Source organism: Carettochelys insculpta, chromosome 4 (genome assembly GCF_033958435.1).
Source record: "Carettochelys insculpta isolate YL-2023 chromosome 4, ASM3395843v1, whole genome shotgun sequence".
NCBI lineage: Eukaryota > Metazoa > Chordata > Testudines > Carettochelyidae > Carettochelys > Carettochelys insculpta.
In genome coordinates, this window is record NC_134140.1 from 97,560,290 (window position 1) to 97,584,716 (window position 24,427).

Sequence of the window (24,427 nt, forward strand, 5' to 3'; positions counted from 1 at the left end):
AAGTCCTGTGGCACCTTATGGACTAACAGATATTTTGGAGCATAAGCTTTCTGATGAAGCAGGTCTTTGCCCACGAAGGCTTATGCTCCAAAATATCTGTTAGTCTATAAGGTGCCACAGGACTTCTTGTTGTTCTCAAAGATACAGACTAACACGGCTACCTCTGTGATACGGTGTACCAATAGTTGCTACAACATTGTAGGAGTCACTTGACTGTTATGTAGTCTGACCTACTTCAGTTCTTTCCCTGCAGAGGATCTAATCATCAACAAAGTCGTGTTTCTCCAGTCAAGGTCAGAAAGGAAGACAACTGCAGCTTCTTTAGTGTCAAGTGGACCCAGAGGTAAAGTTGAAATAAAAAGCAGCTGAGAATGGAATAAAATATTGTGCTTTAGCAAAATACCTTCCCATCTGAAACAGAATCAAAGCTCAGTCCCAATCTGAAAGAATTTTCCAGTGGCACCATTCAATCCAGATTGGTAACATAGATTTCAGCAGAACCTGTCACAGAAGGCAGTGGGTATAGGAGGATCAGGCACCCCACTGGATAGTGTGAATGGAATTTAGTGGTGGCAGAACAGAAAACTAAAAACCAAGAGGATCCACACCCTGGGACCTTAACTGAACATTTTATAGTAGAACCATCTGCAGGTAAAGAAGATTCCACAACTTGGAGTACTTAGATTAGTTAATTAATCTAAGAGCAGCGTATCACCAATTTTTTCACAGAGCCCGTTACAGGACAACTTCTCCTTGCAAGCCCTCAATTCCCAGATTCCTCCCCCTTAAAAAAGGTTACTCACAGTTGTAACTGTTGTTCTTCAAGATGTGTTGCTCATATCTATTTGGGTAAAGTGTGTGCGCACATGCGCGTGGCTGTCGGAAAGTTTTCACTAGCAACTACCAGCCCAGTCAGCTGGGGAGACCCCTAGAGTGGCACCTATGCAACGCCTATGTATTACCCAGCTGACCTAGCACCCCTCCGTTACTTTTTGCTGACCACTCCAGTAGTGGGGCAGGAGGGTGGGTTTCCAATAGATATGAGCAACACATCGTGAAGAACATCAGTTACAATGGTGAGTCACCATTTTTAATTCTTTGCCTGGTTGCTCATATCCGAGTTACATGATCCCCAAGCTAAACCCTACAGGGGGGTCCAATACATGTGGCTGACTCCAGGACAGTGCCTTGAAGGCTGCATCTTGTCTTGGGTGCTGCACAGTGGCCTAATGAGACGAGAAGATAGACACAGAGGACCACATAACAGCATGACAGATTTTCTGGAGAGGTGCATCTACCAGGAAGGCAGATCTGGAGGCCTGCGCTCGCGTAGAGCAAGGTCATAACACCCATATACTGGACGTGATCCAGGACGAGATGCCCTGCAACAAAACCAGGAGTCCCTTCATGTGCTCAGCAATGACCAAGAAGAGCTGTATGGACTTACAGAAGGGCTTGGTGTGGTTGATTGTAGAAGGCAAGTACCTATCTCACAAAGAGAGAGTGACGCTGGTCCTGCTGGGAGCTATGCAGTTTAGAATAGAAAAGAGGTAGGAAAATATCCTGACTAACATGGAACCCGGAGACCACTTTCAGCAGGAAAGCTGGGTGAGGGTGGAGTTTGATCTTGTCCTTATGGAACACCATGTATGGGGGCGTGGACCTGAGGGCCCAGAGCTCAAACACCCTTCTGGCAGAGGAGGTAGCCACCAGGAATGCAACTTTCCAGAAGAGATAGAGAAGAGAACAAGTGGCCACAGATTTAAAGCAGGGAGGCTGTATGCACCCAGAGTACCAGGTTAAGGTCCCAAGCCAAGACTGGCTGGTGAGCCAGTGGGTGAAGTCAGTCCATGCCCTTGAGGAAGCTGCCCACTAACAGGTGTGCAAAAACAGAGCAGCTGCCCTCCCCGGGCTGAAAGGCCGATACGGCTGACAGGTGAATCTTTACCAATGAAGAAACAAGGCCTTGTTGCTTCAGATAAATCAAGTAGTCCAGCACCTGCAGGACAGAGAGAGACACAGGTATGAGATCATGCTGAGTGCACCAGCAGGAGAAGTGCATTCATTTGGCCATCCTATAGACAGCTTGTGGCTGCTAAGAAGAAATGCTCCATTGGTCCCAAGCAAGCCTGCTTGGCAGAAGTCAACCACAAAGCTGCCACGCCATGCGGTGAAGGTACTAGAGGTCCGGGTGGCGGAGGCAGCGGTGGTTCTGCGTGAGGAGGTCAGAACAAGGGAAAAGTCGAATGTGCAGAAGCACTGAGAGCTCCATCAGTGTGGGGTACCAGTGCTGGTGAGCCCACTCTGGGGCTATGAGGATTGTGTCTGCCCTTTCAAGTGAACCTTGAGGAGCACCTTGTGCATGAGGGGAAATGGAGGGAAGGTAAAGAGCAGTCTCCAGGTCCACGGAATGAGAAATGCATCTGCTATGGAGCCCGTCTGAGACCCTGGAAGTAGCAGAATGTGCAATACTTGTGGTTACCCTGAGATGCAGGGAGGCCCAGCTGAAAAGCCCCACTTTTGGAAGACAGAGGGGAGGATGTCCCCATGGATCAGCCACTTGTGGGCCAAGAATTGATGACTGAGGTGATCTGCCAACTGGTTCTGGACCCCAGCGTTCCCACAGGTGCAGAGCTTCTGAACAGAGTGGGGAAAAGCATGTCCCACTTGCTGTTCGATGTGATACACGACCATTGTATAGTCCATCAAGCCTGCCATGCAGCGGCCTTGGAGATAAGGTTGAAATGCCAGACAAGTGAGGCAAACAGCCTGGAGCTTGTGCATGTTGATGTGGAGAGCCAGCTCCTTTGCTGTCCACAATGCCTAAGTGGTGAGACTTCCCAGATGGGTACCCCAGCATAAAGCTGATGCACCTGTGACCAGGGACACAGTGGGCTGAGTCGCATGAAAGGGAATGCCCACAAGAACATTCTATAGGCATAATCACCAGTGGAGAGCATTGGAGATACAATAAGGCAGGGTTGCAACCATGTTGAGGCTGTCCCAGCCCAGACGGTATGCCAAGGCCAACCACACTTGGAGAGGGCAAGACAAGGCCGGAAGGACAGGACAGAGTCTGTCTGGCAGTGGCAGGATAAGATCTAGTGGTGCTGGTATTCTGGTCTTGAGTGCACCATCAAACCGAATATGTAGAGGAGGACTTGGATTGTCTGCAACTGGCCCTGAACTGCTGACAGGGAGGCTGGCAATGGGAGTAGTGTGCCTAGTGCTGGTAGAAATCTGAGCTCCCCAGTGGTTGAAAGGTCCTGGACTGTTGTTGATGCTGCTGAGGCTGCAGTTTGAATGGTTTCTACTGAGTAGCCGGTGTGTGCATGCCCCAAAACTTCATTGTCCTGGCTATAGAGGCGGGTGTCAGTCTGCTGAGCGAACAACCCCAGACAATCACAGGAGAGGTCCTGAATTGTTTGCTGGCCCTCCAGTGGAAGGCCTGATGGTAAGAGCCAGGGCACCCTGTGCATGGCTCTGCCCAAAGCAATGGAGCGGGCTGCAGTCACTCACATTGAGCGCCGCCTGTAGGCAGGTTCAGGACACCATCTTTCCCTCCTGCATAAGGGCCAAGAATTCCTCCCTCCAGTTGTAAGGTAAGGCATTCTTGAACTTGAGGGCTGTGGCCCACAAGTCATGGTTGTAGCAGCTAAGGGAAACCAGCTGGTTAGCTGCCTGAAGCATAAGCCCCCCCCAACCCCTACTCCTCCCCCAGTAGAATAGATCTTTCTGCCAAAAAGGTCCAAGTGTCCAGCATATTGGGATTTTGGGGCCGGAGCTTGTTGACACTGACACTCTGTCTCATTAATTGTGTCCATGACCAAGGAGCAGGGTGGAGGTAGGTGTACAAGTACTGACATCCATTCACCAGCGCGAAGTACTTGTGCTCTACCCCACGAGGGGGAATAGAAGCTGGTGTCTGCCAAATAGTGGAGGCAGTGGTCATAATAGTTTGTTAAAGGGAAGGGCAGCACGTGAGGGTCCTTGCATAGCCAGAATGTCACAGGTAGAGTCAACAGACTTGGGGACTTACCTCCACTGGAAGATTAAGGCTGGTGGCCGTGTGGTAGAGAAGCACTTGAAGCACCTGAACTTCCTGGAGCACTTAGAAGTCTGTGTGCGGAAGCCCTGAGATCAAAGCACCTGCCATTTCCTTGTCTGGAGAGGATCTGGAGGTGCCAATGGAAGCACCACTGGCACTGGGTTCTCTGGCTGAAGAGGTGGACAGGACACCACTTCAGGAGGAGTAGGGTGACTAGAGCCTTGAGGTGAGCAGCTACCAGTAGCCTCTGGGGCATTTGAGGTAGTCCGTATGCAACTGAGCAGAGGTGCATCACATGGTGCCCAGTGATTCTTGCTACATTTGTAGCATCCAGAAAGGAAACCAGGCAGGGGGCCACTGGGGAGCAGCAGAGTACCGTTCCAGGCCTTGAGGGCCTGACACCGCAGAGCCATGGAATGAGGTAGGAGAGGCCACGTATGAAGGCCAAGGAGGAGCTGTTCCTGGAGGAGCCACCAGAGGAGCACCGCCAACGTCTGGCTTAGTGCACGTGGTCTTGTGGGAATTGATGAGGTTAGTGAGAGCAGTGAGGAGACTGGGACTGCTGCCAGGGGAAAGGGTGACAAGTGTCAGATTGATGCCAAGGAGGGAGATGTGCAGCAGAGTGGGACAATGAAGAGACAAGAAAAGAAGTTGATTGGCTCCGGGAGGAAGATCAGTGCTGAGAAGTATCGCAGTGTGAAGAATGGGGCCAGTGTCAAGAACAGGACTGGTGTCAAGAGCAGAGGTAGTGGGAACACCAAGGAGGCAAGGCCTTAGGCACCACAGCAGACAATGTTGCAAGTCCAACCCGCGAGGGCCCTGATGGGAGGAGCCAGACTGGAGCAGGGAGCAGGATCAAGTCTCAGAATGGGAACAGAGTTGGTGTGTCCTGGAGTTGCTGCTGGATGAAGCTGAGATAGACAGATTCCGGAGCCTGAAGATCAGTGTTGAGGAGACGAGCATCAGGATTGGCAAAGCACGGTGCCAAGCGCTGGGAGGCAGGGTGCACCAAGGAGCCGTATGTGGATGTGCCCTCAACGGAGGCCTTGGATCGTGAACAGGCCAGCGGTGAGCATGACAGAGAAACAGGCTGAGAGTGCGACTGGCACCATCAGTCAGACTGCTGACACATTGGACAGCTGTGCCGGTACTCAGAGTGGGCTCAAGATGTTGGGCAGTCAGGAGACAGCACCTAGACTGATGCAGTAAGAAGTGCAGGCTTACCCCTGGATACTTACTGAGAGGCAAGGACCTCAGTATGTGCCAGGGAGGTCATAATTTCTGAGTCCCAGGCTGCCTGGTGCGTATCCAGCATTGACAAAGGACCAACTGGCACTGGATCACCTCTTGGCGAGTCCAAGAGGATAGGGCTCATTGCACATGACAAAGGGGTATCCAGGGGACCCCAGCTCTGTCCTCTGGTCCCACAGGACAGACTGGGGGGCTCCTGTTCCTCCCCAGTTTCCATGGAGAAGGTGGAGGGATTAGGGGGCTCTTGCTCCCATCCCACACTGCCGTGGGGCAGGCAGAGCCTCCTGGTCCTACTGCACGCTGCCATGAAGCAGGCAGGGGCTCCATTTTCTAGCCCTGCTGTGCTGCGAGGCAGGCAGGGCTCCTGCACTGAACACTGCCCCAGCCTGGTACTCTCTTCCTGAAACCTCTGTGGTCCTGCCAGGCCACAGATGTTGATGTTGCTGGATGAGAGTGTACCAGACCACAGAGGTGCAACCTGTAGTTTGGTGTCTTCGGTTCAAAGACCACCCCCTTGATACGGTTGTTACAGGGTTTCATAAGATGCTCAGTGGCAGGTGGCTCAAGGACACGGATGCATCTTGGCAGAGAAAGTGCTGTGATGATGTATAAAGGTATTACTTTGGGCGTTCACGTTGTATACATTAGCACAATGCAGGAGTTTCCATTTCTGTTAAAGCTGAAAGTTACGTACCTGACTATAGAGTGATAAGGACTAATCCAAAGGCCCTTGAAATCAGTAGGTGTCTTTCCATTGACTTTCGTGGACTTTGGGATTAAATCATTAGTGTGGTAATTTAAGGAGCTCTAAGTAACTTGTAACACATTGAGGGGTGTTGGAATAAGTTAAAGGGCAGGTATAGGGTGGGGAAAGGGGGTTGTTAGCTATATCCACACATGCTGTACAGCTAGGGGTACCTATCTAGGGTACCTGTTTCCTTCTCTAACATGGGGCTAACTATAAGAAAACTGGTTTCCTATGTAACAGATTAACATGTTTTCTTGTGCTCTCTGATGTTCCAGGCTACATTACATTTTGGAATATATTTGGAGGAGGGAAGTTATTTGCTTATTTCATTGGAGTAAGTGCTGATTTAACTCTTGTGAAAATAATAGGTGATGGGTATTTTTGATCAATGAAAGGAATGTTTTGTGTTGAATACAAAAAGGATCAATAATTTGTAATTGTATTTTGAAAGGATAGATCGAAGTGGTAGTTGTAGACTATGGAATTTGAGAAAATATTTACTTAGAATTATCCTTATGGTAACCATCATCCAAGTTCCTTTATTTCAGCAGTTCTATCACAAGGGAAGATCTTGTAATCAGTTACATTTAATTTGTATTTGAGTTTGATTGCCCCAGAAGTTTGTTGGATTTTGTATTCTTTGCCACTTCCTTTCATCCTGCTGCATTTCCCCCCTGCCATTAAGCAGTTATCCTAGTGCAGTTCTGGAACATATCATTGGTGGGTGAATGGATATCTTTAAGTTGCTGTTGCCTATCTGTGCATGCAATGTCATAAGGCAAATTGCATTCATGTTTGTAAAAAGACACTATAGAATTGCAAAGTATTTAGTTGATTTATGCTTCTCTCGCCTGTACTCTGCCCATTTTTCAAACTGGTGTAGAGACTCATTCTGAGTCATATTTGTACTTTTTCATTTTTTAAAATTCTCAAGAACTAAATGAAAGTCTCTATTGTAAAGCTAAAACAAACCAGAATCCTATATTGCTGACAAATGAAAACCCTGATAGTCTTAAGTCTTATGGTATATTTATATATTGTTACTTTGAAATAACAGTATAGCTGAATAGTTTTACAGCACAGGATTACATGATGGAGGAGAAAAAGGCTTTTTAAGGGATTTAGTTTTTCAAGGGATTGAGTTGGTCAGAGAGTTTTCCCTTTGTCTTAAATACAGATGTCACAGCTCACCTAGGTGTACATGTATGTGGTAACCCTACAATTATATTGGTACTAATTGCAGTGGTAATCCCACTGTGCCCTTGATCAAGAGTTTGAAATACTCAGAACAGCCCTGGTAAATCCATGTTGCAGTTTTTCTATACATGGTAGACTTAAGCACTCAGGAGCATTAGTTTGGTTTGAGCACCAAGAACTGCTAAATTATAACAATTAATGACACAAACTTTCTCTTGGACTTTGGCAAAGTCTCTGTGCCTCAGCATTAAGTGCTGTGAAATGGGGATAATTCTACCTCACAAGGTAATATGAAGGTTAGAGATATGTAAAACAATTTGAAGACTAAAATCCTCCACAAGCAAAAAGCACTGGTAATGCTGTCCAATAAATACACTGGGTCTTCCCCTTAATTCTGTATCTTAGTGCATCATTTGTCAAAAGCTCTCAGGACTCTTTAGTGCTTGTCTTCACTGGAAGTGATGATGTAAATGTAACACAGGTAAGCATAACTTTGTTATCTTTATTCTTGCTAGCATGTCTTAAACAATAATAAAAATGGAGAAAATGTTTCAAATGCAACAAAAAATGACAAATTTACATACAAAGGTATAGCCCATCTGAGGAACCAGAACGGGTTAAAAACATTATATGCAATAAACAGTATCTTAACAATTATACCAAAAACCCATCTAGTACCAAATACACAAAATACAAATACAAATAACGAACAATAAATAAAAATTAAAATTAAAAAAAAAAATACCAAAGAAGCCTGGCAGTCACTCATCACGATACTGGCAATAATCCGCAACGTGCTCGATGTAAACATCCCGGGACCACCTGATGGCATCAGACACCATCAGCCTGCGCATCAGTCGGGTGTAGCGACGAAGGATGTCACAAGCCTCCAGTACCCTGCCATTCAGGGGGTCCCAGGCACCCAATGCCCTCACAAGCAACACGTGAACCTCCACCGAATAGCCCTGGGCCCACAAGATGTCTGCCAACGGGGCATACTTCTGTACCTTCTTAGCCCGAGCGTCATGAAAGGCCACCATGCGGTTCTCAAAAGGCACTGTTACATCCACAATGAGGACCTTCTTAGACCCCTCATCTGTCACAACAATGTCCGGCCGCAGGAGGCTATCAGTATAAGGGATGGAAGAGTCAACGGTAACGCATCCAAGGGTCAGCAGAAGCGCTTTCACCAGGTGGTCCTGGATAGCGTTGTGGCGGTGTTGCCAGGCCACGGAATGCACTGTACAGCCACAGAGGATGTGGGGAAGGGTCTCTAGTGGATATCTGCAATGCCTACACCTTTTATCGCAGATCCCATGGCGGACAGCGCCATTGAGCGTAACGCAGTTAAGGTGTGCTCGATGGATAAAGCGCCAGTCTGCAAAACAGGTAAAGTTACCGGCCCGGAGAAAGTGATTACTGGCATCCTAACAACTGGCGACGTCAAACACCTTCCCCTGCTTTGGCTTCTTCCATAAGGCCTCAGCATAATGGCGGCGGATAGTGCTCTCAAAAGGCTCTCCAACAAGGTCCGGGCAGGCAGAGCGACAATAATGTGTCCCTCTGCAGTGACATGGGGAAGCAGGATGCCGAGCTCCCGACGTTCCTCATTCCAAACCCACTGGCAACCAAACCGCTTGCCCAGACAACGAGTGGCATTATGGGCACGCGACCAGAGAGATGACAAGTCGCCTCCATCCCTCCCAAACTCACCCTCGAGGGAACTGCTCAAGTAGATGGCAAAATCTTGAGCCATGGGGGCTCTGCTGATCCTTCTCTGGACCACGTCCCACAGAGCGTTCTCCGTAATGGTCCGCATTCTCGAATCCGGATAGGTCAGGAAACGAAAAGCATGGGTAATAACCGCCACATCACACAAGTTCCCCATACGCGGGATGTTAGCACCTCCTTGCCAATTAGAGATGTACACAATATCCGTAGCGGCCCTCGAAGGAAGGTGCATCCACTTCCAGATCAGATGACGAATGATCTTATCTGCTTTATTCAAGGGGACCTTGGCGACCACAGAGCCTCGAAGGGTGAAAGAAATGTATGGAATAAGGAACGTATTACGTGCATCATTTTTCTGCCAAGGCGCGAGAAGGGAATCGTCGAGGCGCTTGGCATTCTTCAGAATCCTGCGGATAGTGTCCTCAGGCATGCCTCGAATCCGAACCCCCCGTTGGCGTACCCAGATGTTGATAAAACTTGCCTTCCTCCAGGGGGACCATGGGCTGGCCCTGGATGGAGAACACGGTAGGCCTGGCGAAGGTCTTCAAACTGCCGTCAACATGGAGGGAAGCGCATTTCTTTACATTAAAGCGCAAACCCATCCATTCAGCAGCCAGGCCAGCGACGTAAAGCATACGCTGAAGACCCTTGGCACTGTCAGCAATCAGGACCCAGTCATCTGCATACGCCAACATGTCAGTCCAGGCACCGAAGAGGTCCAGCCCATCCCCACCACTGGAGATGGCCCGCAAAAGCAGCTCCATGGCCAGATCAAAAATGATAGGGCTGAGAGGACAGCTCTGCTTGACGCCGCGGCAGATAAGGATGGGGGCAGTTTCTCCAACAGTGGCACAGATAGTCGTGACATGACCCTCATAGAAATCACAGAGGATGGTCAAGAAACCGTCTGGAATCCCAAAATCTGCGAGGATGTTGAAAATGTGATGGTGAGGGACAGAGCTGAAAGCATGGGACAAATCCAGCCAGGCCACAGCGCACTGACCCTGGGATCTCTTCATCTCTGCAGTGGCCGCCTGGAGCAAAAAATTATGCTCGTACCAACCCTCGCAGGAGAGGAGGCCCTTCTGGAAGGAACTAACGGCACCACTGTGAACTGCCCAATCCATGACGCTAGTCGCTAAGCAGCTAGCATATAGTTTGTAAAAAGTGCTGCTTGGTGCAATAGGCCTCCAATTACTAGGGTCATCAAGGTCACCCTTCTTATAAAGGAGGACGTTCATTGACTGCTTCCAGGATACGCCACAGTTGCTTACAAATGGTAAAGAGTGTGGCAAGGACCAGACATCCGGGGTCACGCTGTTTAAGGCGGGAATACTGGATGCCGTCCTTTCCCGGGGCTGTGTTTGTAGTCTGTCGCAGTCTGGCCTGCACCTCCTGGGGCGAAAAGTCCCTATCCAGGGCATCATCAGCGTCGACCCTCGGCAGCTGGGGGCGGCAATCCAGTTTTGGCTGGTCACGGGGGGCTCCTGCTCAAAAACGGCCGAAAAATAAGAGTGAAGTTCCTCTGGAGGGACAGTGCAATACATTGAAGGTACCTCCAGAATCTCCCTCTTGGCCCTCTGGCGACTGAAACGATAAAGGCCTTGGAGATGAGGGGTGCCGGCCACCACCACGACCTGGTCACCGCTACCCATCCGCCAGCCCTGCTGCTGGATACTACATTTGATTTTAGCCAAAAGACCGGGTAGCCAGGATTTCAGAATGGCCAATGACATGAGTTTGTACTCAGGTTACCTGTCAGGCTTGGGCTAGTAACTAAAGCTGAAGATTCTGCCATGACATCTGTGCTGTTATTGTTACTTGTGCTAGCTTGATTGAAGCTACCATGTCTGTGCCTAACTGCCCTGCTACAATAACATCTTGGCTTCCAGTGTGGACCCATTCTCAGACACAGAAATATGCAAGCTTCTACTTTTAGTCTGCAAATACATCTGTCTGAATCAAGCCCTTCCTTTCTGCATCATGTGGCCGGTTAACCTGCCACCTGTTTTCGGGGTATATTATGGGAGTGTTTGCTGCTCTCATCTTATGAGCGTTGTATTTGTGTAGCTAAATTACGAATGAAGAGCTTATCTTATCACTGCCAAAATGGGATTTAGCTGCCAGGCCCTTGTGATAATTGTATTCACTGCTGCATCTTTCCTCCTTTGCTTTCCAGTCCAAGGAGAGGGCTACAATCAGTGACATAGCTGTCAGTGATGACGACTTCCTCCTGTGTGCAGCTGACCATCTGGGTTACGTCTGTCTTTGGAACATCACAAAATATGCCCTTCAGGGACCAGAGGAGGAGCCACCAGCTTGTAAGCACCACTTTCTCCTCCTCCTTCTGTCACAATGCCCCATCACTCTGCCACACATTGATAGCTGCCTAACAGATTTGTATCTTGGTTTTCCCCCTTCCCTTTTTCAAGTGCTTCAAAGTTGGAGAGCTCATAGCTGCAGTGCTACAAGGTAAAATAAACTTCAGTCTGCTCTTATCTCTTGAAGAGATGTGCTCTTCTGCCAATAAATGTATTCTTCCATCTTAGTTTTTCATAGGAAACATAAAACCAAGCTGCTAATTATTTGAGGTTATTAAATATCTGATGTACTCTTCACAAGGTTAGCGATGTTAATCTGGGCAATTTCCAGTTATTCTTTTTCATTCTGCCAAGCTACATTCCTCATGCAGTGTAAGATGAGTGGTGATGGGGAAATCAGTTGCTGGCATAGTTACATAATAGCTGTTCCTAGAGCTGACTGTATTGCAATGGTAGCATGATTTGTGTCGTGTTGCTGACATCTCCACGATCTTTGGAGGTGAAAAATCCTTTATAAATATGTTGATACTGGGGACTCTGCTAGTACTGTGATAGCCACCTTTTTCTGTTCCTTTCTCTTCTCTCTTTGTTCATACACTATCACAAGACCTTCTTTTGGCTGGGAGTCACTCTGTTAAGGACTGGTAATGGAGAGAAAGCTGTGCTAGTCTACATACTATCAAAACTAAAAAGCAGTCAAGTAGCACTTCAAAGACTAACAAAATAATTTATCAGGTGAGCTTTCGTGGGACAGACCCACTTTGTCAGAGCATAGCCATACCAGAACAGACTCAATATTTAAGGAACAGAGAACCAAAAATAGTAATTGAGGTTGACAAATCAGAAAAAATTTGTTCCGTTAAGGACTGCTTTCCATGAGAGTTGCTCCATATTAGGAAAGTGGGAGAAAACAGGGGCTGGGGTAGTTGCCTGTGGCAGGCTTGCTAAATGAGCCAACCAAACACACCTGGTGTGTGGAGGGAATAGCAAGTTCCTGATTCCCAATATGACAGCTGATTCTGGCTGTTAGGAAGTCAGCTGTAAGCCAGGTATTTGCAAACTGAACCTCAGTGTGACCCACTACAGTCTGCTAAAAAGGATCCAATGAGGACTCTCCCTGTTCATGTAGGCTTCAAGGTAAGAGCCATGTCCTTTGAAAGACTTTTGAGATTTAAATTTTGCTTTTTGAGTTCATTTGTCTGAATAAATCCAATATGGGTAGTGACTGGATGAGCAAGTGTGAAGTTTGGCTAAAAGGGGCTGAAAGATGGAGGATACAGAGCAGTGCAGAGGCACCTTAGCTAGGAAGAGACCAATGGATGGAGGTCGGCATCAGACAGGGAGGAGGAGGAACTCATTTGTACATAGAGTTGAGCGTGTGATGGTGGCTAATGTGAGAGGCTAAAGTTTTCCAGATGGAGGATAATTTCAGTGCTTTGGTTTTTTGAATTTGCTTCAGTGCTGGTTTTGTTTAGCCTGCTAGTTTGTTGATACTCATATTATTATACATTTGGAAACAGATGGGAGAACCTGTTCTATTTCAAGCTCATTGCACAGCTGAGAGTCAGATTTAGCAGCAGGTCTTTTTAAGGTCTGCATGTGGAACAAAGGAAAGCTGGCTCAGGAAGAGGGTGAAAGAAAATGTAAGAGTGATAACAGGATGCTTGCAGAGCTTCAGCTGCACTGCAGCTCAGGGCGTGATTTGCAGGTCATGTAGACATATTGTGTAGACAAGCCCTTACTGTGACAATGTCAGTATCTCCTTTTCTCTTCTGATGGAGCAGTGTCATCCTGGTGAGTGAACATCAGTTGCTTCTCACCTCATCCGTGGACTGCACAGTGAGGCTGTGGAGCCTAGAAGGGGAACATGTAGGTAAGAGACTAACAGGATGGAAACAACCCACCATATTCTGAGATGGTTGCTAATGAGGATCAAACTACAGTCTCTGTGAGCCAGTCATTCACAGGATCACACTTGTCTTAAGGGGGTGCAGGGCCTGGGAAAACCCCCCCAGGTCCCTTTGCTGCTCTGCCCCCATTGTACCTCTACCCTGAAGCTCCCGTCCCCTGATAGACATGACCCAAGGAGTCTGGTGTGGGACAGCAGCAGCATCACCCCCCACTGGCATTGTGGGAGGCAGGATGCCCTACCTGGAAGATCAGCAGCCTGCTGGGTTGGACAACTGCCTGCCGCTGCTGTCAGCAAAGTGAATGCAGGGAGGAGGCGGCTCTGACCCCTACTGCCATGCCCGCTCAGGTAACCCCCCAAGCCTCTTTGGGCATCTCAAGCTAATGTCAACATGGGGGGAGTATCCTGTCTCTAGGACAGTTAGGGCAGCTGCCGCAGGTGGGATGAAGGGGCAAAATGTGGGGACTGGGGCAGCCATCCTGAACCAGAATACAGGACGGCTCTGCACAGGACCCTGTTTGTGTGAAAGCAACAGGACTCAAACACAAAGGAGGTGGGTTAATGTCCTGTCCCCTGTTCCTTAAGTGGCTCGGCCTTTGACCATTGAGGGTCAGCAGTTAGAAAAGCAGAGGGTTATGAACGTTCCCCTTTTGCCTGTAAGGAAGTCATAAATCAGACATGTATTTTGCCACTGATTAAGCTCATGATTAAAAATCTGTGTTAATCACTGGAACAAACTGACAAGTAAGGTGATAAGACGACACCAATCATTGGCAAACCTATCAAAATTGGAGGCTTTTCTGGAGGATCTGCTTTAGTTAGAAACAAGTTAGAGGGGTAAGGAAGTGAAATTTGGTACCTATTCTATAGGAGCTCAGACCACATGGTCTAATCGTCCCTCCAGGTCTCAAAATCGATTAAATTCCTAGGATGATGGTGGTGATGGAAGCTGTACTGTAGGACGCGCAGCCAGGAGCTTTTACCATGGTCTCACTTCTTTTTTTGTTTTTATTGTTAGGTACATTTGGTCAAAAAGATCTGTGGAACATCAAGGATAAAGTCTCCTGGAAGCAAGGACCTAATCCAGACAGCTGCACTACTCCAGCTATGTGTGCTGAGCAAGGCTTGGCAGTAAAACCAAGCTGTGCCACAGGAAGGGAAGATGACGCAAACAGCACAGAGGTGGGAAGACAATTATTTCTATTGACTGACTTTGTTACTCTGCTTGTTGTGGAGAAAAGAAGATTCCATTTCTCAGCAGGCCAATGCATGCAGCAGCAGAGGCTTATGATTGTACTCAAAGTGCAGTTTTAGGATTGGAAAGTGTTTAGATAGTGACAAGTGTCAGTAAAGTAACTTGAACACAGGGATGATCAGCAGAAAAGAGATTCCTCCTTAAATACTGGTTTCTTCCTGCTCCTAAAAGACTGAAATTGTTACGTGGTACTACACATTTGTACCTCACTGGCTCCACCTCAAACTTGCTCATATTGATGGGGAGGGGTCAGTGATATTTTTCTGCCCTTCCTAACAATCAGGCCTGCAAGTGCAGCCTGGACTTTGGGACTTTCCTTTTTCATTTGTCATCCCCTTCTATGACACAGCTGTAACCCTGTTAGCCTTCTCTAGAATGTGACCCAAAGTTTTTGCTTCATATCTGCAGCTGCATGGATGAAAACCATGTGCATGAAATTGTACTAGCATTGATACAGCTGCAGGTACTGTCAAATGTGATCAATAACTTTCTCATTGTTTAGCCTGATAGGCAAGTGGCTTCACCTTTCAACCTGATAATAGATGATGAAATGGCAGAACTGAAGCAAAGGCAGACTGCAAAGTCAAAGCGCAGGTACACACCTTCATTGATTTCAGGAGCATCTGAGACGTTTGTAGTGGATAACACCCTGAGTCATGCTAGCACGCGTGCGTGAGAGAGAGAGAGAGAGAAATCTCCATCTCTGTCATCCCTGTGGGTGTGGGCAGGTTCCCCTCCTTTTGCTTACCCTTGTTGTGGGTGGGGAGAATGTTTTACATATGAAAAGCTACTACACGTTAGACTTGTCTGATTGGGCACCCTTGGGACCTGACTGGTCCTGGACAAGGAAAATTGCTGGACCAGGAAGGTCCACTACCTCCAGCCACCCACCTTTCCCTGCTGCCAGCTCTACTTTAGTTCTGGCCTTGGCCCTATCCAGGCTGCTTGATGCTGGCCCCAGCCATAGGGATGTTGGCCTGTGCCTCACAGATGCTGGCTTTGGCTAGGCTACTGGATGCCAGCCCTGCCAGGTTCCACACTCAGCAGAGCCAGCAGCCCCCTGGTCCTAGAAGATGCATGGTCCTGTCAGTCCACAGCTGTTGCCAGACCAGAGTCCCAGATTTCAGAGGTGTAACCTGTAGTGGCTTACTTCCTTGATGAGAGTTGTCTCATCTCTTGGATCCTTTCATCCCTTTCTGCTCCTGTGGGAGAGGACCTGGCTCAGTTGTGACTTTTCCCTTTAAGGAATCTACACCAGTTCTTGAGTTTGAGAGATGATAGTGGAAAACTTCCTTCCCAAAAAAGCAGAACCTGCTTCTGCAGCATTCTGAGCTCCTTGTGACCCAGAAGAAACAGAATTTCTCCAGTACACAAATGCTGCCAGCTAGCTGCCATAGAAACCCATGCAAACAGGCAAAGTGTTACAGCACCTAACTCCTAGGAAACCTGCTGTCCAGTAGAATGTATAGCACCAGGCTCCCCTTGCAGTGGAGGGGTGGAGTTAGATTAGGCAGGGCACAGAGGAAGGGAAGAATGACAAACTCAGCACTGCGGGGCAGAGAGACACCTAATCTCACCAGCACAAAGTACAGGGAGGGATGTGGCCTTTGCTCCATCTCTCAAAGGGAGGCATCTCACTGCTTGCATTTCACAGCCACTTGCTCTCTCCTAAACCAGGTCAGTACTTCATCTAGAAAAGTGGAGGTGGTGCCCCCCACCCCCCCGCTTTCTGCACAATAGCCCAGAGGAACTACCACACTCATTCAGTATGTGGGAAATCCTGGTGCTTGGAGGTGGAACAGGGAGTTAAAACCAGGACTAGCAGCCTAACCCCTGGGTTGAGAGAGTGAGATACCCACATCAGTTACTCCTGTTGAAGTTCCACTGTGTGTGAAGTCATTACTCAGTGGGGCTGAGCGTATGACATAACCCAATGATTAGAACACTCATTTTCAAGGTAGAGCTCAGCTCAAGTCTCTTCCCAGGAGCTCTGGCTGTGCTTTATGAAGGGCCTCATCCTGTAGATGTGCTGTATAATGGCTTCTGAGCAGGTCTACAGGATCAGGGGGCAAGTTTGGCAATCCAGTTGTGGCTTTAGTAGTGTCAGAACTGGGGCTACTGTGCTCCTGCCCCCTGGAAGAAATTTAGTGGAGTTAGCCAATGGAAAATCAGTTTGTCCTTCCAGGCCACCAGGGCCTCACTTTCCCAATGGAAACAGAGTATAGGGAGTTTAGCCATGTACAGAGTTAGGTAACACTGAAGAATTTGAATATGACTTTTTTAGGTCATGGGCCCTTAACCAGACAGTTAAGCACCTCAACCCTCCAAGTCTCCCCCCATAAGCCCCATTTTGCTTTGCAAACAAAGCGTGTATAGCTGCTGTTTTCTAAATAACTCAAGTATGTCAAATGGAAAAGATCTCTTGTAACGTACTTATGGCTGAACAACAAAGGATGTGTGAACAAGAATGTATAATCCTGTCTAAGAACCCATGTGTTTGTGAATTCACCAGTCATGGGGAAGGCAAAGCATACAAGATGTGGAACTGTAAATATTACAGCAGGCAGTACAATGAGAGCGCTCGTAGGGGAAATGGCTCTGATAACATGAGAGGAAAGGGATGAGTAAAGAGGTGCTGCCCTTGCAGAAGAAGCCAGCACCACAAGAGGTTCTAAATGATTCTGGCTCTAGCACAGAATTTGAGTGCAGACAGGATAGCATAAATTTAAATGGGGGAACAAGATCACCCCCTCAACTTTTTTCACTTGCAACTGTTTGATAAATAGACCAGTGTCTAAAGTTGTCACTGTGAAATGATAGGATACTTGTTTGCTCTACACATCTCAGTTGCACTTAACTAAAGGAACAGCTTCTGCTACATGGAAAACACATACCACCCCACCCCAAATCCTGGACCCCCTGCCTTAGTTTCCTTGTCACTGCCATGAACAGAAGCTGGGCCTCTTTAAAAGCAGTTTCAGGTGCAACTAGCCTAGTGGAGACAGAAGAACACAGTACAGTATGTGCTCCTAAGTGCAGCATGGAGTGGAACTGTAGGGTTTGGCCTGTTTTGAAGACACTAAGACAAGGCATTTTTGTTGGGGACAAACAGATGTTGGAAATCAAAATTTTGAGAGAGAAGTCACTCAGTGTTTCCTTTCCTTTTTAAAAGTAATTGCATAATCATCTGCATTTGTTTGCCTCTCATCTTGTCTTTCAGAGCACGTCATTCTCAACTCAAGTCCATTAAACAAGAAACCAGAGCACTAACAACATACCATTGCCTCCCGCTTTGTGAGTTAACGTATGTGCCAGCCACCTTCCATAAACTGAGTCTAACAGAATGTAATGATCCAGACGGTCTGGCAATCCAACATGTATCTGAGGCAGATGCTGACCTCCCAACATGGCAACAAACAAAAGGCAAGTTCTTCACAAAGCATCAGCCCCCGCATCTGGCTCTCTTTTAAAATGACATGTAAGAGTCTTAGGCCTTTATGCAATTTTTCAGCTCCTACTACTCACCTTCTCTACTCCTTGAAATGGTTTTAGTGAAGCAGCTGTGGCTTTAGCAGGCAACCTAGATTTCTTTGCTTTCTAGCATAGCTTTAGACCAGGTATTTTCAATCTTCATTCCACTGCGAGCCCCATCTGACAAAAATTAGTCCACAAAACCCTGGGGGTGTCCAAAGCTCGAGCCCTTTCCAAGTCCCATTGTCTCAAGTGCCTCCCGAACACCACAAAGCCCAAACCCCATCATTCTAGGCTAGGAGTCCATTTCAGCAAATCCGTATAATGGACAATATGGGGGATGAATGACAGTCTTTCTGTAATGGAAATTTGTTTGTTTAATTCTCCAACTGTTGTGCAAAAATCAAAATACTTCAGCCAAACTTTCATTTGTCACAAATACTTATATGTGGTTAGTCTGTACATAACATTTTAAATGAACAATTAAAGTTATGAAACTTGCAATAAAGAACTTACGTGTAGTGATATACTGTTTGTTCACTTCTGCTAACTTAGGCACTGTACACAACGTACAGCTTGGTCCTGCCATGAGTGTGCAGTGGACTGGACTTGATGACCTCTCGAGATCCCTGCCTGTTCTATAATACGTTTTGTTAAAGCACAGTACACCCTACACATATGAAACTGCAGTATAACAAAAGCACTTATCCCAGCTACGTACTCAATGCTGCCTCCAGACACAGCACCATACTCATAGTACTCTGAAAAGTTCCTCAAGGACTGTTACAGTTGTTACTTTATACTATGGCAGAAAGACTGACTCCTATTAAGCTGGTATTCAGACATTCTGAACTTGAGAATCCGCAACCTCAACATAGAGGCCCGATGAAATTAAACATGAGGGAAGCAAGACTAATTTTGAAAGACAACTGTCTTTCAAGTGTTTTGGTTTGTGGACTGAATTAATAAAAGCCTATAGAACACTAAACTGGAAGGGACCTCGAGAGGTCATTGAGTCCAGTCCCCTGTCCTCACAGCAAGACCAAGCACTGTGTAAGACACCTATCAGGGATGTTCATCTAACCTGCTCTTCAGTATCTCCAGTGATGGAGATTTCACAACCTCCCTAGACAATTTATTCTAGTGTTTAGGAAAAACTTGACAACTGTCAGGGTGGTTAATGTCCCACCTAAACCTCCCTTGGTGCAGTTAAAGCCCATTGTGCCTTGTCCTATCCTCAGAGGCCAAGGAGAAAAATTGTTCTCTCTTCTCTTTGTAACCTTAGGGTACAGTAAACCTTCAAAGTGAGTGATTTTGAGTTGCTCTTAACTAATTAATGCAAGTAAGTGCACTCAAAAGCTCACTGCCCCCAGCCCCAGCAGATGAATTCCTTGATTACTTGCTATGTTATCTTTTCTGGCACAGAAGTTAAACTGCTCTGATCTGCAGTTTGCTGGGTGGTTCTTTTATATTTGCCCTTTTCCAGATTCTGGAATCTCTGACTTCCAAGGCTTTTCAAAGATGCTAGCTAAAGGTTCTGTTACCTCCTCTATCAGCTGATTGAGTACTCTAGGAAGCATTTCATCAGGCCCTGGTGACTTCAAGCCATCTAATTTTTCTATGAAATTTTTTTTTAAATCTTCTAAGCCTACTCCTTTCCTACTAGCATTCACCCTGTTAGGTATTCCTGCAAACTTCTTGGTGAAGACTGCAATAAAGAAGTCATTAAGCTAAAACAAAAACTTATTAGAAGCAAAGGGGAAAAAAACAAGTGTTTCCCTCTACCAGCTAAGTGAATAGAGCATGGCAGAGCCCATTTGATTAAAGGAAGAGAGATGAAGTGGGAGGAGCCACATTTCTTATTGTGATAAAAGTAGATGCCATGTCCTAAAAAACCCAGACCAATCCATAGTCTTCAGTCCAGTTTTTCAGGATGACTCTAGCTCTGCTTAGGGACTATCCCATTTTCCCATTAAAATTACCAGCACCTATTCAGAGTCAGACTGAACAGGGGGATTAGCTAGAGGGAGTATAAGGATTCCTTCAACCAATGAGTAATCTCAGCATTACATTTTGTGGATTTAAGTCTTTGCAACTGCTTATTCTGGCATTAAATACTGTAGCTAATTCTTTGATTCTAAACAAGTGTATAGTCATAGAGATGTTTTTGTATGCTTGTTAAACCCATCAAGAAAGGAAGAAAACAAATCATCTTTTAATGTGACCATTACTCATGGATTTAAGAAAGTGCATGTGTTAGTCTAGTTCTGTGGCTACTGACGGATAAGCAACTAAAATCAAGGTACATTTTTGTGCAAACAGGCAGCCTAAAAGTTGTGGCTTCTGTTTATATTTCTCACCTAAATCTTGCTTGTGCCTAGTCAAATGAACATTCTCTATTTGTCACCAAAGCTTTTAGAGCTTATGCTGTGTGTATTACTGATATTCAGAAAATCCAGTAATGCTACATCTTCTGGTCATTGGCTAGAAACAGTTTTCAAACTGTCAGTCATGTCCCTTTTTAATAGGGTTGCTGTGAAGCCTAAACTTCGGTCCTGAAGAGTAGAGCTCAGGCTATTTTTCCTCTTTTCCCTCAGATGGAGAGTTCTGGTGGATTCAGGCTTCAATTCCCTCCTGGCTTTTAGTACAGCGGGGCCTTAGTCTACATCAGGGAGAGCAACTGTAAAGTTGCAACTTAAAATGAAACCATGTATAATGAGAAATTTTTCCCCATAAGAAATAGTATAATTAGAGGAGAATAAGAACTGTAAGAGCATAAATTTGCCTGTGACCATTTAAACCCTAATGTGCCCCACTCCCCTTTACCATACCTTACATTTTAAATATTGCTTAAAGTGATCTTAACATACATTTTTATCCTATGTGCAGAATTTTTACTTGCCACTACCATATATATATTTAAAGCATTTTAAACATGTAAAGAAATGAACCTAACAAAATACGTTTTTAAACCACCTCAGAGTGCTTTAAACAAAGTTTTGCTTCTCTCCCCCCCCCACCCATATCTTTGGCATTCTTCACAGTTGTACACCCCCTTAGAGGAGGAAGTTTCATGTGATGTTGTATGTAACAGCCCATTCACCATTTTGGTATGCCTTATTTCAAGTTTAATATCTAGAATAATGCTCCTGTGCTGCTTCTGTTCACTGCCTACACTTACCACTGGATCTTTGTTTTGAACTCGTTGTTGCATGGGTGCAAAGGATATACAGTACTCAGATATAAAATGATAAAGTCATCAACATATGCGCTAAGCACCAGCTGAGTGGACTGCTAGATCAATAAATGAGACAGAAGAGTCAGAGGATGCTGAGAGAGTATGCTAATTTTCCGTTTTCTGAAAGGTTTAACTTAAGTAGGAGGAATTTTTACCTCATGTTTCTCCAAGTTTCAATGGTGTAAGTGCAAAACACCATATATCAGACTTTCATCAAGAACTAGGTTGTTTTCAGAAAGGGGTCACGGTGGTATGAAGCTTCAGGATCCCCGGGGGCTAGTGTTTATACACGACATCAAGGCCTGGGTTCAATGAACTCCCTATCTGCTAAATAGGCTATTACACACTGTATGAAGCAGCCAGCTGGTTCACTAAACAAAAATGGTGTAAGATTCTATATAACAGTGATAATGTATCTAAAGCTGTTCTAATTAATGTGGATTAATTAATTAATGCAGGAAGGAGTTACACAGACTTATCCAACATACTCATTTCATCTGTGCCTCCATTTCCTCTAAAATAGGGATAATGCACTAAAGCTGAGTACTACTATTGAAAAATAATATGCAATAATCACATGAAGCATTACACACAGTTAAGGAACAACTTGAATCTAGTTGTTCATAATGAGGTGTCTTATGAGTTGCAGTTAATGTTTGAAGGAATTTTTCAAATATGGTTCTGTTGCTGTAACAGCATGTGACTAAGGCAGTGTAAACTCAACAAAACTAAAGCTCTCTAATCTGTTCTACTGAGTTTGCATGTTACTTGTACTAAAATGTCTTGTACATTTCAGACCACTTGTGACACATTACTTATTTTCACTTTGCTTATGAAGGACTCAGTAAGATAACTTGCCTCCTCCTTATTCACTTAATATGTTCTAAATATGATTATATTCCTTTGAAGTGCCAGTTAACATGCCACTGTTTTTTACTGCTGTCGTTTGTGCAGTAGTGGTGCCTCTGAAATGTAGTGAAATTACATTTAGTATAAGTGACAGACAGTCATTTTTGGTTTAAATACAGTATCTTACTCTACAGGCTAGCAACTTAAAATGGCTTGCATTTTTCCCAACACTTCTTTTCGGGGTGGGGGGGAAAGAACCAGGATAGAAACATAAAAGTTACTCTTCTATATTTTAAGCTGCACAAAATCAGCAATATCCTATTGTTTCACTTTTTTTTTTTTTTTTTTTTTTTTAAAAACACACTCAATGTGTCACTGTTAAACAAAATGAATCCATCAGTCCTACAAATATTTATGCAAGCAGGGAAAAAAACTTGAACAGAATTTGAGTTAGAGCAAGAGTCACCATAAGAAAATCTCAGCTGGGCATGATTATGGTTCAAGTAGCAGGTTTATATATATTTATTATAAATTATACATAACCTCAATCTGAGTTGCCATTCAAAAATAAATTGAAGTATTTGTCAATTTGCACATGATCTATCACTAATATAAAGATGTAATTTACATACATAGTAAACATTTTCCATACTTTAAACACTGCTGTAAGTCTATTCAAGTTTCACACATTCCTCCTGCCTGCTGAAGATACGTTTAGAATAAAAATGACAAATATGCAATATCCAATGACCATTATCTTATGAACCACAACTACAACTTTCAGCACTTTTGACTTGGTGGCTAGTTTTAATGAATTCAAACTTAATTTTCAATTTTAAAATGTACTCTGCAAGTCATCACATTGCAATGGTTTCTACATTGCGTTGCTAGATGAAACAGGGAGTTTTTGCAATTGTTCCATCAGACCAATTGTACCAAACCAATAAAACCCGAGCAAGAAGAAAACATTCATGAGGCAGTGTATGTAACATTAACAATTACATGCAACAGTAAATGAATTATGCTAGTTATTTTACCCACCTTTGTTGCTATTGGATTGTTGGGTATAGACCAAAATTACCTTTAAGAAAAAAATTAAATATTCTTCTAAAGCACAATAAGACTAATATTTACATTCCAGATGTTCGGTGGTCAAGTGAAAAATATTTCAAAAACTAATGAAAAACAACCTTTAAATAGTATTTTATCCTTGTAGCAGGATTTACTATTTCTATATTCTGTAGGAAATTTTTTCAGGGGGAGTTAGAACCACTGTTTTGATGCATAGCTCTTTAGAAATTTAACGTACTATGAAAGGTACTAACATTTAAGTAGCAACATTTCTCTCAAAGGATATTTAGCAGCATAAGGAAACTTGCAGTTGCATTTGCACAGTACTGTCACTGCCTGTTGCAGAGAACTTTGCTTTAAAGGGTTAATTCAGTGCCTTTCAAAAACAGAGAATAGTCTTAAAAATGAACTTGAAGCAATGTAGAATCTCAGTGGGAGAGAGGTAAAGATGACTGAAGAGGGCTGAGATAGGAAATGGAAGTTAAAAGCTTAAACCCAGGCAAAGTGGGATACTTTAATATCAAAGGGAGAAGGTACACAAAAGGAAGGTGTCACATTCATAACACACAACAGCCCATACACAGTAAAGCAAAGCAGGTGTGAGTGAGATGTTAGTGGAAAATAAGCCTGATTTCTGCTCAGCATATAGTAAATTTGACTATAAGGGAAACCATGGGTCAGTGGCTTGAAAAAGTAACAGCTAAAGCCATAGGTTGACAGCTAGACTAACAATCTCCTTTCACTCATAAGTATCAAACTACTCCACATTGTATATAATTTTAACAGGCGTGTATGTGCCATTGAGGTCCAATTGTCATTCACAGATAATAAATCTCAGCTTCATCTTTGTTGATTGCTCAGTCTGCTACCTTCAAACAGACATGGTGCTTCAAAAGAAGTGTGAAGTATGTTACAGGACCCTTGAGTTTCTTGCTGTAAGTTTCAGGTATGCACAGAAGAGCTTGGTGCTTTAACTACCAAATAAGAATTCATGAATTTGGGAAGAAGAGGGGATCTCTTCTCTAATCCTATTCAGCAACTTGTATTGGTGCCAGAATAAAATGGCCAAGATAATCAAAGGGATAATAAATGACAAAGGAAGAGAGCTGTAGAATCAGTGTGTGTGGTTAACCAGAAGTTGGGAAACCAATACCAATTTTTTTCCAGCTCATTTTCTTTTCATAAAATAATTGTATCTAGAATCAAGCAATGGACATGTTTGATTGTGAAGCAGAGCTTAAAAAAGAAGAGCTCTTGCTAGTGTTTCTCAAACTGATGCAAATCTACATTTAAAAAGCCAGTAAGCTACAAAAAAGTTTTGAACTAAGCAACTAGCTA

The 24,427-nt window shown here is 45.0% G+C and overlaps 1 protein-coding gene across 1 annotated transcript in view; it reads left to right on the forward strand.

Annotated features, from left to right (window-relative positions):
* Positions 1-24,036, forward strand: part of LOC142012673 (cilia- and flagella-associated protein 337-like) — a 63,741-nt gene extending 39,705 nt beyond the window's left edge. The window contains exons 20-28 of the mRNA XM_074993329.1: positions 254-343; positions 6,323-6,381; positions 11,155-11,296; positions 11,408-11,447; positions 13,081-13,169; positions 14,224-14,387; positions 14,963-15,054; positions 17,681-17,883; positions 23,914-24,036. Of these exons, the coding sequence (XP_074849430.1) occupies positions 254-343; positions 6,323-6,381; positions 11,155-11,296; positions 11,408-11,447; positions 13,081-13,169; positions 14,224-14,387; positions 14,963-15,054; positions 17,681-17,883; positions 23,914-23,942 (908 nt within the window). The 3' untranslated portion in view covers positions 23,943-24,036. The remainder of the gene's footprint in view (positions 1-253; positions 344-6,322; positions 6,382-11,154; positions 11,297-11,407; positions 11,448-13,080; positions 13,170-14,223; positions 14,388-14,962; positions 15,055-17,680; positions 17,884-23,913) is intronic.
* The last annotated feature ends 391 nt before the right edge of the window (positions 24,037-24,427 follow it).